Source organism: Salvelinus alpinus, chromosome 26 (assembly GCF_045679555.1).
Source record: "Salvelinus alpinus chromosome 26, SLU_Salpinus.1, whole genome shotgun sequence".
Lineage (NCBI taxonomy): Eukaryota > Metazoa > Chordata > Actinopteri > Salmoniformes > Salmonidae > Salvelinus > Salvelinus alpinus.
This window is the reverse complement of record NC_092111.1, coordinates 41,505,467-41,520,978: the sequence shown is the minus strand read 5'-3', so window position 1 is coordinate 41,520,978 and position 15,512 is coordinate 41,505,467. Positions and strand designations below refer to the sequence as shown.

General features: G+C 46.2%; 1 protein-coding gene across 1 annotated transcript in view; it reads left to right on the top strand.

Annotated features, from left to right (window-relative positions):
- Nucleotides 1–504: 504 nt before the first annotated feature.
- Nucleotides 505–15,512, top strand: part of trit1 (tRNA isopentenyltransferase 1) — a 61,391-nt gene continuing 46,383 nt past the window's right edge. The window contains exon 1 of the mRNA XM_071369025.1: nucleotides 505–717. Within this exon, the coding sequence (XP_071225126.1) occupies nucleotides 559–717 (159 nt within the window). The 5' untranslated portion in view covers nucleotides 505–558. The remainder of the gene's footprint in view (nucleotides 718–15,512) is intronic.

Below are 15,512 nucleotides of genomic sequence, written 5' to 3'. Positions count from 1 at the left end.
TTTTCAGAGGAGAGGTGTGTCCTTGTACTTTAAAATCAACACCTGTGTGAATAAGTGTGAAAACTACTCCCACTCTTCAATGGCCGTCTCCATGGAAACATCTCGGGCTCATTGCCATAGCAACAAGTATCTAAAGTTACTATGGCTCTACTCCCCCCAGTTTCTATAGTAACCGTTACAAGATCGATTTGCAGGGAGAAGCCGTCCCCTTTTAATAAAGTAAATCAAGAACAGAAAATACAGCCTATTATTATTGGTATATAAACGACACTACAATTATAACAATGTAGTGGTGTCTTTGTCCACATAACAGCCTAATATGTTTTTTGGGTGCAGGCTTTTATAAACAAGTTTACATTTCGGTGAGATACATATTTAGGTCAGTGTACAATTTTTCTATAGTATTGTGGACCAAAATACCTTCCGTCTTCACTCGAGTTTTTATCAAGGACGGTGCCATGGAAACCTCTTGCCGTTGCCTAGTTACAGAGCCCGCCTCATATCCGGTCTCAGTTCGTTGGCGCGTGGCTGATCAGCTGGGAACGACGGTAAAGCAACATGGCGGCGCCCGTGCGAGGCTTGCAGTGTGCTCTGAAAAAAAGTATTGTACCACCGTTAGTCGTGATTTTAGGAGCAACCGGTACTGGGAAGTCTAAACTGGCGATTGAAATTGGGAAACGACGTCAGGGAGAGATAATCAGTGCCGATTCCATGCAGGTAAGAGGACACAAGCGCCATGATGTGACATACTGTGTGGTAGGACTCAAATATAGGGCATTTGGAGAGAACGAGGTTTATGTCAAGTTAACGGCTTTTATCAGATTTCGGGCGTATTTCATAACTGACTTACCTTATAAATGCTGCCAATTCGCTGTCCAATGTGTTCTTGGTTTGCGTGTTTTTGAAACTAACGTTAGTTAGCAACCGTCGAAGTTCAGTACCCAACCTGCTGTGGGTATTTTGCCTGAATTCACTTGGGTGTCTATATAGCTAGGTACTGTATCTGAGTGAGAATGGGACGGATATCACGCCTCAATCCCACTGATTGTATTTTTGCAATTTGGTACACCAGAAGTAGGTTAATTTCCAATGGGACGCTGCGTTTGCCTTGCAGCGTTGCAGAGGCAGTGTGGTCCATACGTTGGATTTATTGAACAGAAGGTGAACGTTGAGTTCATCCAATTGATACTGCTTATTATTTTGTGCAATTTCGTTATCGGTATGATCGTTTGGTTGCTGTTGCAGGGACGCATGCTCATGGGAGGAGAGACCCAGTTCCCAATCTCACCCAACCTCGCCCCCCTCCAATTTGCCCTCTTGACTAGCCAGCAGATTCCAGTAGAGTACCACTGTACGAGTCATAATACCTATAAACCTAGCGGTCAAACGGGTAAATGTGAAAATATATAATATTCGCCTTTATTTACCCCCCCCCCAAAAATGACCCGCTAATATGGCTATCATAAAGAACTACAAATGCCATGATGATCTCTGGCCGTGACTCCCAAATCGAGGCAAAGGTAAGAATCTCTGGATTAATTTATAATGTTAGCTAAATGTAGTAATGAATACATAGGATACATTTATTTAAATGAAATTCTGTGAACTGTCTTGGGCGAGTTTTAACTTGACACAACTGTTAGCAAAGGTATTTTTATTTTTTTACATTTTTATTTCACCTTTATTTAACCAGGTAGGCCAGTTGAGAACTTGTTCTTATTTACAACTGCCACCTGGCCAAGATAAAGCAAAGCATTGCGACACAAACAACAACACAGAGTTACACATGGAATAAACATACGTACAGTCAATAACACAATATAAAAAGTCTATATACAGTGTGTTCAAATGGCGTGAGGAGGTAAGGAAATAAATAGGCCATAGTAGTGAAGTAATTACAATTTAGCAAATTAACACTGGAGTGATAGATGAGCAGATGATGATGTGCAAGTAGTAATACTGCTGTGCAAAAGAGCAAAAAAGTAAATAAAAAAACAATATGGGGATGAGGTTGATTGGATGGGCTATTTACAGATGGGCTGTGTACAGCTTCAGCGATCGGTAAGCTGCTCAGATAGCTGATGCTTAAAGTTAGTGAGGGAGATATACGTCTCCAACTTAAGCAAATAATTTTTTTTGCAATTCTTTCCAGTCACTGGCAGCAGAGAACTGTAAGGAAAGGCGGCCAAAGGAGGTGTTTGCTTTGGGGATGACCAGTGAAATATACTTGCTGGAGCGTGTGCTATGGGTGGGTGTTGCTATGGTGACCAGTGAGCTGAGATAAGGGAGAGCTTTACTGAGCAAAGACTAATAGATGACCTGGAGCCAGTGGGTCTGGCGACGAATATGTAGCGAGGGCCAGCCGACGAGAGCATACAGGTTGCAGTGGTGGGTGGTATATAGGGCTTTGGTGACAAAACGGATGGCACTGTGATAGATTACATCCAGTTTGCTCAGTACAGTGTTGGAGGCTATTTTGTAAATGACATCGCTGAAGTCAAGGATCGGTAGGATAGTCAGTTTTATGAGGGTGTTTTTGGCAGCGTGAGTGAAGGAGGCTATGTTGCGAAATAGGAAGCCAATTCTAGATTTCATTTTGGATTGGAGATGTTTAATATGAGTCTGAAAGGAGAGTTTACAGTCTAGCCAGACACCTAGGTATTTGTAGTTGTCCACATTTTCTAAGTCGGAAACGTCCAGAGTAGTGATGCTAGGCGGGTGGGTGCGGGCAGCAATCGGTGGAAAAGCATGCATTTAGTTTTGCTAGCGTTTTAAGAGCAGTTGGAGGCCACGGAAGGAGTGTTGTGTGGCGTTGAAGCTCGTTTGGAGGTTTAAGACGGTGTCCAAAGAAGGGCCAGATGTATACAGAATGGTGTCATCTGCATAGAGGTGGATCAGGGAATCACCCGCATTAAGAGCGACATCATTGATATATACAGAGAAAAGAGTCAGCCCGAGAATTTAACCCTGTGGCTCCCCCATAGAGACTGCCAGAGGTCCGGACAACAGGCCCTCTGATTTGACACACTTAACTCTATCTGAAAAGTAGTTGGTGAACCAGGCGAGGCAGTCATTTGAGAAACCAAGGCTGTTGAGTCTGCCGATAAGAATACAGTGATTGACAAGAGTCGAAAGCCTTGGCCAGGTCGATAAAGAGGGCTGCACAGTACTGTTTTTTTTTTAATCGATGGCGGTTATGATATCGTTTAGTACCTTGAGAGTGACTGAGGTGAACCCGTGACCGGCTCGAAAACCAGATTGCACAGTTGAGAAGGTACGGTGGGATTCGAAATGGTCAGTGATCTGTTTGTTGACTTGGCTTTCGAAGACCTTAGAGAGTCAGGGTAGGATGGATATAGGTCTGTAACAGTTTGGATCTAGAGTGTCACCCCCTTTGAAGAGGGGGATGACCGCGGCAGCGTTCAAATCTTTAGGGATCTTGGACGATACGAGAGGTTGAACAGACTGGTAATAGGGGTTGCAACAATGGCGGCAGATAATTTTAGAAAGAGAGGGTCCAGATTGTCTAGCCCAGCTGATTTGTACGGGACCAGGTTTTGCAGTTCTTTCAGAACATCTGCTATCTGGATTTGGGTGAAGGAGAAGCTGGGGAGGCTTGGGCAAGTAGCTGCGGGGGAGGCAGAGCTGTTAGCCGGGGTTGGGGTAGCCAGGAGGAAAGCACGGCCAGCCGTAGAGAAATGCTTATTGAAATTCTCGATTATGAGCATGAGAGGTAAAGGGCAGTTATCTGAAATGAAAAAGAAACATTTCAATGTCAATGTATCAGTTCTGGATCAAGGTCAAATTCGGAGTATTTTACCGACCCATATCTCGCGTCCGGCTCCACAGTGTCGTAATGTAACCATGATTACGTTCAGTCCCCAGTACAGCTTAGTGTTAACAAGCGTAACAGTGGGGTCAGAATCTTCTGGCTACCCTCTTGAAGCACCACTACCCTCTCTCTCTCATTCTCCCTGTGATTGAGATGTAGCAGTTGTAGCACCCCCCCCACCCCCCCTTTCCCTGGAGCCCCCCTTGTCAGTGTGTGACCCAGACTCTCACCAGCCACCTTCTATGTGACCCCCGGTTACCACGGCAACAGAGCCTGAGAACTCTGAGTGGGCGGATTAGGGGGCGGTGTGTGTCTGTGTGAAAGCGGTGTAGAGTGCGTGGGAGTTTTGTTGTCATGTCACACAGTGTCTCTCTCTCACACACACACAAATGCAACAGTTTGTGTTTTGTATGAGGAGGTTTTGTGCTGTCATATACACAGATGTTGAGATGTAGATTCTCTGGGAGATTCTCATTTTGTTTCTGATCAATCTCTGTCATCTCAACAAGCATCAATAGAGGACGGATGGTTTAAAATAAATAATTATATATATTTTACCTTATTATTTAGTTAGGCAAGTCAGTTAAGAACAAATTCCTATTTTACAATGACGGCCTACCGTCATAGATCCAAACCCGGATTTATGCAAAAGAACAGAAACGTGCTGCTGACGAGCAGCGCCACGGACGTGGAGTAGAGGAGACGAGCAGCGCCACAGACGTGGAGTAGAGGAGATGAGCAGCGCCGCAGACGTGGAGTAGAGGAGACGAGCAGCGCCACAGACGTGGAGTAGAGGAGACGAGCAGCGACGTGGAGTAGAGGAGACGAGCAGCGACGCGGAGTAGAGGAGACGAGCAGCGACGCGGAGTAGAGGAGACGAGCAGCGACGCGGAGTAGAGGAGACGAGCAGCGACGCGGAGTAGAGGAGACGAGCAGCGACGCGGAGTAGAGGAGACGAGCAGCGACGCGGAGTAGAGGAGACGAGCAGCGACGCGGAGTAGAGGAGACGAGCAGCGACGCGGAGTAGAGGAGACGAGCAGCGACGCGGAGTAGAGGAGACGAGCAGCGACGCGGAGTAGAGGAACAACTCTCCTTAACTGAGCTATTTCAACGGGTAAAACAACGCTGACCGCGGACATTTGCCTGACGAAGAGCTTTTACCCCAAATTCCCTAACCGTCACGGCTAGGGCTGGGAATCGCCAGGGACCTCGTGGGATGTTATCACCATACTTAGGTGTCTATGTTTTGTGATTCTCACGATTCTATACTGTGATTGCTCACCATATGTCTGCTGCAAAGGGACAAGAGAGAGAGAGACAGACATGGTCCTGATCAGTCGTGGAAATTAAATGCTGATAACAACATGGCTCCCTATTTACAAAGAAGATGTAGGCGGCCTAGTGGTTAGAGTGTTGGACTAGTAACCAGCAGGTATCCTAGTGGTTAGAGTGTTGGACTAGTAACCAGCAGGTAGCCTAGTGGTTAGAGTGTTGGACTAGTAACCAGCAGGTAGTCTAGTGGTTAGAGTGTTGGACTAGTAACCAGCAGGTAGTCTAGTGGTTAGAGTGTTGGACTAGTAACCAGCAGGTAGTCTAGTGGTTAGAGTGTTGGACTAGTAACCAGCAGGTAGTCTAGTGGTTAGAGTATTGGACTAGTAACCAGCAGGTAGCCTAGTGGTTAGAGTGTTGGACTAGTAACCAACAGGTAGTCTAGTGGTTAGAGTGTTGGACTAGTAACCAGCAGGCAGCCTAGTGGTTAGAGTGTTGGACTAGTAACCAGCAGGTAGTCTAGTGGTTAGAGAGTTGGACTAGTAACCAGCAGGTAGCCTAGTGGTTAGAGTGTTGGACTAGTAACCAGCAGGCAGCCTAGTGGTTAGAGTGTTGGACTAGTAACCAGCAGGTAGCCTAGTGGTTAGAGTGTTGGACTAGTAACCAGCAGGTAGCCTAGTGGTTAGAGTGTTGGACTAGTAACCAGCAGGTAGTCTAGTGGTTAGAGTGTTGGACTAGTAACCAGCAGGTAGTCTAGTGGTTAGAGCGTTGGACTAGTAACCAGCAGGTAGTCTAGTGGTTAGAGTGTTGGACTAGTAACCAGCAGGTAGTCTATTGGTTAGAGTGTTGGACTAGTAACCAGCAGGTAGTCTAGTGGTTAGAGTGTTGGACTAGTAACCAGCAGGTAGTCTAGTGGTTAGAGTGTTGGACTAGTAACCAGCAGGTAGTCTAGTGGTTAGAGTGTTGGACTAGTAACCAGCAGGTAGTCTAGTGGTTAGAGTATTGGACTAGTAACCAACAGGTATCCTAGTGGTTAGAGCCAGTAAGCGAAAGGTCGATAGATCTAATCCCTGAGTTGACACGGTAAACATTTGTCCTTCTGCCCCTGAACAAGGCAGTTAACCCACTGTTCCTAGGCCGTCATTGTAAAATAAGAATTTGTTCTTAACTGACTTGCCTTGTTAAATAAAGGTTACATAACTTAATAGCTAGTTTTTTTTTTTTTGGTGCCAACTAGCACAAAAAAAGTACGATGTATCGTGAAAAATAATATCCCGATATGTAAGTATATTATTTACTGGTCCCATCACTAGCCACATCCCTGATGACAGCTAACCTCTAGGACCTCCATCAATAGCCACATCCCTGATGACAGCTAACCTCTAGGACCTCCATCACTAGCCACATCCCTGATGACAGCTAACCTCTAGGACCTCCATCAATAGCCACATCCCTGATGACAGCTAACCTCTAGGACCTCCATCAATAGCCACATCCCTGATGACAGCTAACCTCTAGGACCTCCATCACTAGCCACATCCCTGATGACAGCTAACCTCTAGGACCTCCATCACTAGCCACATCCCTGATGACAGCTAACCTCTAGGACCTCCATCACTAGCCACATCCTTGATGACCTCTAGGACCTGAACTATTGCGTTAATCTGGACTTGATGACCTTTACCCGGTCTTTATACACCTTCACTCATTAATGCAGCGGGTCTTCTATTTCTCTCCTCCACACACACACACACACTCTCTCGCTCTCGCTCTCACACACACACACAGACACACACACATGCTCCTTTTGTCCTTGAGAATGTGTTGGTCCGTAGGGAGTTGTCAGTGTTCCAGCAGCTGAGGTCACCAGGTACAGCTAACTGGGTTACTGTAATCGCTGGGTTACTGTAATCGCTGGGTTACTCTAATCACTGGCCCAGTGGCAGGAAGCAGGCTGCAGCTGGCCCAGTGGCAGGAAGCAGGCTGCAGCTGGCCCAGTGGCAGGAAGCAGGCTGCAGCTGGCCCAGTGGCAGGAAGCAGGCTGCAGCTGGCCCAGTGGCAGGAAACCAGCTGCAGCTGGCCCAGTGGCAGGAAACCAGCTGCAGCTGGCCCAGTGGCAGGAAACCAGCTGCAGCTGGCCCAGTGGCAGGAAGCACGCTGCAGCTGGCCCAGTGGCAGGAAACACGCTGCAGCTGGCCCAGTGAATAGTCCTCGTACAGCAGAAACACACTGGCCTGGTTGTGGTCATGTGAGAGACGGGGTCTGTCTGTTTCTCTGTGGAAAAGAGAGACAGTCTAAGTAGAGAAGCCTGCTATTATGCCGAGCGACTTATTTAGCAACGCCTGGATCTGTCCTCTATCTAGGCCTAGCTGCCAGTGGGTGAGTGTGTGTGAGTGTGTGTGTGAATGGTTGTGTGTGTGTGTGTGAATGGGGGGGTGGGGGTGGTGGATGGGGTGTGTGAATGGTTGTGTGTGAGAATGGGGGGGTGGATGGGATGTGTGAATGGTTGTGTGTGAGAATGGGGGGGGGGGGGGGGGGGTGTGACTAGATGGAAGTTTCTATTGTTCCAAGGGGAGAATTGGTTCCCACAGTCAGCCACTTCCGTTGTCTCCCACAGGACCCAGTCTTTCCCCTGTCTCTCCCACAGGACCCAGTCTCTCCCCTGTCTCTCCCACGGGACCCAGTCTCTCCCCTGTCTCTCCCACGGGACCCAGTCTCTCCCCTGTCTCTCCCACGGGACCCAGTCTCTCCCCTGTCTCTCCCACGGGACCCAGTCTCTCCCCTGTCTCTCCCACGGGACCCAGTCTCTCCCCTGTCTCTCCCACGGGACCCAGTCTCTCCCCTGTCTCTCCCACGGGACCCAGTCTCTCCCACGGGACCCAGTCTCTCCCACGGGACCCAGTCTCTCCCCTGTCTCTCCCACGGGACCCAGTCTCTCCCCTGTCTCTCCCACGGGACCCAGTCTCTCCCCTGTCTCTCCCACGGGACCCAGTCTCTCCCCTGTCTCTCCCACGGGACCCAGTCTCTCCCCTGTCTCTCCCACGGGACCCAGTCTCTCCCCTGTCTCTCCCACGGGACCCAGTCTCTCCCCTGTCTCTCCCACGGGACCCAGTCTCTCCCCTGTCTCTCCCACGGGACCCAGTCTCTCCCCTGTCTCTCCCACGGGACCCAGTCTCTCCCCTGTCTCTCCCACGGGACCCAGTCTCTCCCCTGTCTCTCCCACGGGACCCAGTCTCTCCCCTGTCTCTCCCACGGGACCCAGTCTCTCCCCTGTCTCTCCCACGGGACCCAGTCTCTCCCACGTCTCTCCCACGGGACCCAGTCTCTCCCACGTCTCTCCCACGGGACCCAGTCTCTCCCACGTCTCTCCCACGGGACCCAGTCTCTCCCACGGGACCCAGTCTCTCCCCTGTCTCTTTTCTAGCGCCCTCATCAATTCAAGACCCAATTCATGACTGACCATCCTACCAATCCTCCACTTCCGTTGTCTCCCACAGGACCCAGTCTTTCCCCTGTCTCTCCCACAGGACCCAGTCTCTCCCCTGTCTCTCCCACGGGACCCAGTCTCTCCCCTGTCTCTCCCACGGGACCCAGTCTCTCCCCTGTCTCTCCCACGGGACCCAGTCTCTCCCCTGTCTCTCCCACGGGACCCAGTCTCTCCCCTGTCTCTCCCACGGGACCCAGTCTCTCCCCTGTCTCTCCCACGGGACCCAGTCTCTCCCCTGTCTCTCCCACGGGACCCAGTCTCTCCCCTGTCTCTCCCACGGGACCCAGTCTCTCCCACGGGACCCAGTCTCTCCCCTGTCTCTCCCACGGTTCCAAATATTAGGGAAGATGCCAGAGCTGAGGATGATGTTAAAGAGTTTAAGTACAGCCAATTGGAATTTGTGTTCCGTATATTTGATCATTTCTTTTAGGATACCATCCACTAGAGGTTGACCGATCGATCGGCATGGCCGATTTTTAAGTTTTCATATCAATCGGTAATCGTCATTTTTGGACACAGATTACATTGCGTTCCACGAGGAAACTGCGTGGCAGGCCTACCACCTGTTACGCGAGTGCAGCAAGGAGCCATGGTAAGTTGCTAGCTAGCATTAAACTTATCTTATAAAAAACAATCAATCGTAACATAATCACTAGTTAACTACACAGTTGATGATATTCCTAGGTTAACTAGCTTGTCCTGAGTTGCATAAAATTATTGCAGTGCCTGGTAATTTATCATCGAATCACAGCCTACTTTGCCAAACGGGTGATTTAATAAAAACGCATTTGCGAAAAAAGCACAATCATTGCACGAATGTACCTAAATCAAATCAAATCAAATTTTATTAGTCACATACACATGGTTAGCAGATGTTAATGCGAGTGTAGCGAAATGCTTGTGCTTCTAGTTCCGACAATGCAGTAATAACCAACAAGTAATCTAACCTAACAATTCCACAACTACTACCTTATACACACACAAGTGTAAAGGGATAAAGAATATGTACATAAAGATATATGAATGAGTGATGGTACAGAACGGCATAGGCAAGATGCAGTAGATGGTATAGAGTACGGTATATACATATGAGATGAGTACTGTAGGGTATGTAAACATAAAGTGGCATAGTTTAACCATAAACATCAATGGCATTCTTAAAATAAATACACAGAAGTATATTTTTTTAAACATGCATATTTAGTTAAAGGAAATTCATGTTAGCAGGCAATATTAAACTAGGGAAATTGTGTCACTTCTCTTGCGTTCAGTGCAAGCAGAGTCAGGGTATATGCAGCAGTTTGGGCCGCCTGGCTCGTTGTGAACTGTGTGAAGACCATTTCTTCCTAACAAAGACCGCAATTAATTTGCCAGAATTTTACATAATTATGACATAACATTGAAGGTTGTGCAATGTAACAGCAATATTTAGACTTTGGGATGCCACCCGTTCGATAAAATGCGGAACGGTTCCGTTTTTCACTGAAAGAATAAACGTTTTGTTTTCGATATTATAGTTTCCAGATTTGACCATATTAATGACCTAAGGCTCGTATTTCTGTGTTTATTATAATTAAATCTATGATTTGATATCTGATAGAGCTGTCTGACTGAATGGTGGTAGGCAGCAGCAGGCTCGTAAGCATTTATTCAAACTTTCCTGCATTTGCCAGCAGCTCTTCCCAACGCTGTTCATGACTTCAAGCCTATCAACTCCTGAGATTAGGCTGGCAATACTATAGTGCCTATAATAACATCCAATAGTCAAAGGTATATGAAATACAAATGGTATAGAGAGAAATAGTCCTATAATTCCTATAATAACTACAACCTAAAACTTCTTACCTGGGAATATTGAAGACTCATGTTAAAAGGAACCACCAGCTTTCATATGTTCTCATGTTCTGAGCAAGGAACTTAAATGTTAGCTTTCTTACATGGCACATATTGCACTTTGACTTTCTTCTCCAACACTGTTTTTGCATTATTTAAACCAAATTGAACATGTTTCATTTTATTTGAGGCTAAATAGATTTTATTGAGGTATTATATTAAGTTAAAATAAGTGTTCATTGTTCATTCAATATTGCTATAATTGTCATCTATTATTTTATATATATATATATATGTATGTATGTATGTACAGTGGGGAGAACAAGTATTTGATACACTGCCGATTTTGCAGGTTTTCCTACTTACAAAGCATGTAGAGGTCTGTCATTTTTATCATAGGTACACTTCAACTGTGAGAGACGGAATCTAAAACAAAAATCCAGAAAATCACATTGTATGATTTTTAAGTAATTAATTTGCATTTTATTGCATGACATAAGTATTTGATCACCTACCAACCAGTAAGAATTCCGGCTCTCACAGACCTGTTAGTTTTTCTTTAAGAAGCCCTCCTGTTCTCCACTCATTACCTGTATTAACTGCACCTGTTTGAACTCGTTACCTGTATAAAAGACACCTGTCCACACACTCAATCAAACAGACTCCAACCTCTCCACAATGGCCAAGACCAGAGAGCTGTGTAAGGACATCAGGGATAAATTGTAGACCTGTACAAGGCTGGGATGGGCTACAGGACAATAGCCAAGCAGCTTGGTGAGAAGGCAACAACTGTTGGCACAATTATTAGAAAATGGAAGAAGTTCAAGATGACGGTCAATCACCCTCGGTCTGGGGCTCCATGCAAGATCTCACCTCGTGGGGCATCAATGATCATGAGGAATGTGAGGGATCAGCCCAGAACTACACGGCAGGACCTGGTCAATGACCTGAAGAGAGCTGGGACCACAGTCTCAAAGAAAACCATTAGTAACACACTACGCCGTCATGGATTAAAATCCTGCAGCGCACGCAAGGTCCCCCTGCTCAAGCCAGCGCATGTCCAGGCCCGTCTGAAGTTTGCCAATGACCATCTGGATGATCCAGAGGAGGAATGGGAAAAGGTCATGTGGTCTGATGAGACAAAAATAGAGCTTTTTGCTCTAAACTCCACTCGCCGTGTTTGGAGGAATAGAAGGATGAGTACAACCCCAAGAACACCATCCCAACCGTGAAGCATGGAGGTGGAAACATCATTCTTTGGGGATGCTTTTCTGCAAAGGGGACAGGACGACTGCACCGTATTGAGGGGAGGATGGATGGGGCCATGTATCGCGAGATCTTGACCAACAACCTCCTTCCCTCAGTAAGAGCATTGAAGATGGGTCGTGGCTGGGTCTTCCAGCATGACAACGACCCGAAACACACAGCCAGGGCAACTAAGGAGTGGCTCCGTAAGAAGCATCTCAAGGTCCTGGAGTGGCCTAGCCAGTCTCCAGACCTGAACCCAATAGAAAATCTTTGGAGGGAGCCGAAAGTCCGTATTGCCCAGCGACAGCCCCGAAACCTGAAGGATCTGGAGAAGGTCTGTATGGAGGAGTGGGCCAAAATCCCTGCTGCAGTGTGTGCAAACCTGGTCAAGAACTACAGGAAACGTATGATCTCTGTAATTGCAAACTAAGGTTTCTGTACGAAATATTCAGTTCTGCTTTTCTGATGTATCAAATACTTATGTCATGCAATAAAATGCAAATTAATTACTTAAAAATCATACAATGTGATTTTCTGGATTTTTGTTTTAGATTCCTTCTCTCACAGTTGAAGTGTACCTATGATAAAAAATTACAGACCTCTACATGCTTTGTAAGTAGGAAAACCTGCAAAATTGTCAGTGTATCAAATACTTGTTCTCCCCACTGTATATATATATTTTAAATAAATAAAAGAATTGGCCGATTAATCGGTATCGGCTTTTTTTGGTCCTCCAATAATCGGTATCGGAGTTGAAAAATCATAATCGGTCGACCTCTACCATCAACACTACGGGTCTGTTTGGGTTGGAGGGTTTGTATTTTGTCCTGTAGTTCATTTAATGTAATTGGAGAATCCAGTGGGTTCTGGTAGTCTTTAATAGTTGATTCCTAAGATTTGTAATGGATCATGTTTGTTTTTGCTGTTTGTTATAAAGCCAAAAAGGTTGGAGAAGTGGTTTATACATATATATATATATATGTATATAATATATATATTATATATATTCATACATCTGCATTTTGGATAGATAATTCTTCGTGTTGTTTGTTTAGTGTTTTACAATTTTCCCAGAAGTGTTTGGATTTTTCAATTATATTGAGCTGACTTCTGACGTGCTGTTCCTTCTTTTTCCGTTGTGTATTTCTGTATTGATTTAGTGATTCACCATAGTGAAGGCGTAGACTCAGGTTTTCTGTGTCTCTGTTTTTGGTTGGACAGGTTTCTCAATTTCTTTTTTAGGTTTTTGCGTTCTTTATCAAATCATGTGTCATTGTTGTTCCATTTCTTAGGTTGTCTGCTTGAAATAGTTAGATTTGATAGGGAAGTTGAAAGGTCAAATGAGGCATTCTACCGCCAAGTTTCCTCCTTCACTATTATTGTTTTTTCCAGGAAGTTGTCTTAAAGGGATTCAATTTGTTGTTGCCTAATTGTTTCTTGGTAGGTTTCCAAACTGCATTCCTTCCATCTAATATTACTCAGTTCCTTTGGCTTTGATGCCTCATGGTTGAGTATTGCTCTGTTCTAGTAGACTGTGATTTTGCTGTGGTCTGATAGGGGTGTCCATGGGCTGACTGTGAACGCTCTTAGAGACTCTGGGTTGAGGTCAGTGATAAAGTAGTCTACAGTACTACTGCCAAGAGATGAGCTATAGGTGAACCTACCATAGGAGTCCCCTCGAAGCCTACCATTGACTGTGTACATACCCAGCATGCAACAGAGCTGCAGGAGTTGTGACCCGTTTTTTGTTGGTTGTTTTGTCATAGTTGTGTCTAGGGGGGCATATTTGGGAGGGAATGCTGTCTCTCTCTCTGCTCCCCTCCGTCGCTCTCTCTTCCCGCCTCCTTCTCTCTTCCCGCCTCCTTCTCTCTTCCCGCCTCCTTCTCTCTTCCCGCCTCCTTCTCTCTTCCCGCCTCCTTCTCTCTTCCCGCCTCTTTTTTTTTCTTTCCCTCTGTGTGTGTGTGTGTGTGTGTGTGTGTGTGTGTGTGTGGAGCTGCTGTGTGTGTGTAGAGTCGGGAGGCTTTAGTATACAAAGTCTGAACACTGAGCTCATTGTCTGGACACATACTGGTCTGGGTTGAGCATAATCCCAACCCCACTTTGTTGAGCATAATCCCAACCCCGCTTTGTTGAGCATAACCCCAACCCCACTTTGTTGAGCATAACCCCAACCCCACTTTGTTGAGCATAACCCCAACCCCATTTTGTTGAGCATAATCCCAACCCCGCTTTGTTGAGCATAACCCCAACCCCACTTTGTTGAGCATAACCCCAACCCCATTTTGTTGAGCATAACCCCAACCCCGCTTTGTTGAGCATAACCCCAACCCCGCTTTGTTGAGCATAACCCCAACCCCACTTTGTTGAGCATAACCCCAACCCCATTTTGTTGAGCATAACCCCAACCCCATTTTGTTGAGCATAACCCCAACCCCGCTTTGTTGAGCATAACCCCAACCCCGCTTTGTTGAGCATAACCCCACTTTGTTGAGCATAACCCCACTTTGTTGAGCATAACCCCGCTTTGGGGGCAGTGATCTTAGTCTCTCTCTCTTCACGTTATTGACATGGCAAGTGAAATGACTTAAATTACAAGGCTTAACATTCGCTTCATCTTTTTTGTTGTTGCCGCTTGTCCGTCGGGCAGGTGGGACTGATCTTTCCTGTTGTCCTTGTCCAAAGGCTCAAGTCACTGGTCCCAATGTGGTGTTGTGTGATGCAAGGAACCACTTTCACTAAATAATATGTAACTATTACCACTCGGAGAATCAGACAAAACATATAGGTCTCTGTGTAGAACTGGGCCTTATGGGTAGCCAGGGCAACTTTACAGTAGTGCTCTGGACTGACTAAGACAGGAAACGAGCTACTTCATAGTCAGGAAATCAATTATGGATGTGCAACATGTCAAAAATTGGATCCAGAATGATCAGATACATTTTTGGCTCTTATGAGATGAATTGCCGTTTGTCTTGTCAGTGAATATTGGCATAGGTTATATGCTCCGTGTCAGAATGCATCGGTCCCTAGAGAGAGAGAGAGAGAGAGAGAGAGAGCGGTGACATTAATACTGCTAAATAGTTAATTACCGAGAACTAGCCAGACTAGGCTACACGATGTCATTATTTATAGGCTAGCTTAGTGTAATCAGAGATCTGTTTAAAATGATGAGACGCTCACCTCTCGGCCCAAACAATGGCAGTCGTTGTCCCAAAGGTGGGGAAGGCAGGCGACAAGCGTAGGTCCAAAATAAGCCTGTTTTTGAAATGCGTTGTTAAATTACTTACATTTGATAACAACAGTGATAATATGGTGGTGGTGGAAATGGAATTAGCATTAACAACCAATATTAATGAGAATAATAATAACTAAAAGCAATATTACTAGGCCAGTCTCAACATGACAAGCTATGACATGTTGTGAAAGCTCTCCCTCTCTCTCTCTGATGCAGACATACTTAACTCACTGAGACAGGCAGCCAGAAAAGCAGGTGGGTGTGTACACGCACACACACACACACACACACACACACACACACACACACACACACACACACACTGAGAAACACACAAACTCTGAGCACACAGGACTCCATCTGTCTTTTCTCTCTTTCCTTTCGCTCTCTGTCTGTCTCTCTGTCTCTCTCTCTGTCTCTCTGTCTCTCTCTCTCTCTGTCTCTCTCTCTGTCTGTCTCGCTGTCTGTCTTGCTGTCTCTCTCTCTGTCTGTCTCTCTCTGTCTCTCTCTGTCTCTCTGTCTCCTGAGAGGATCGTCCTATCAAACCCCCTATATGTCTGAGAGGATCGTCCTATCAAAACCCCTATATGTCTGAGAGGATCGTCCTA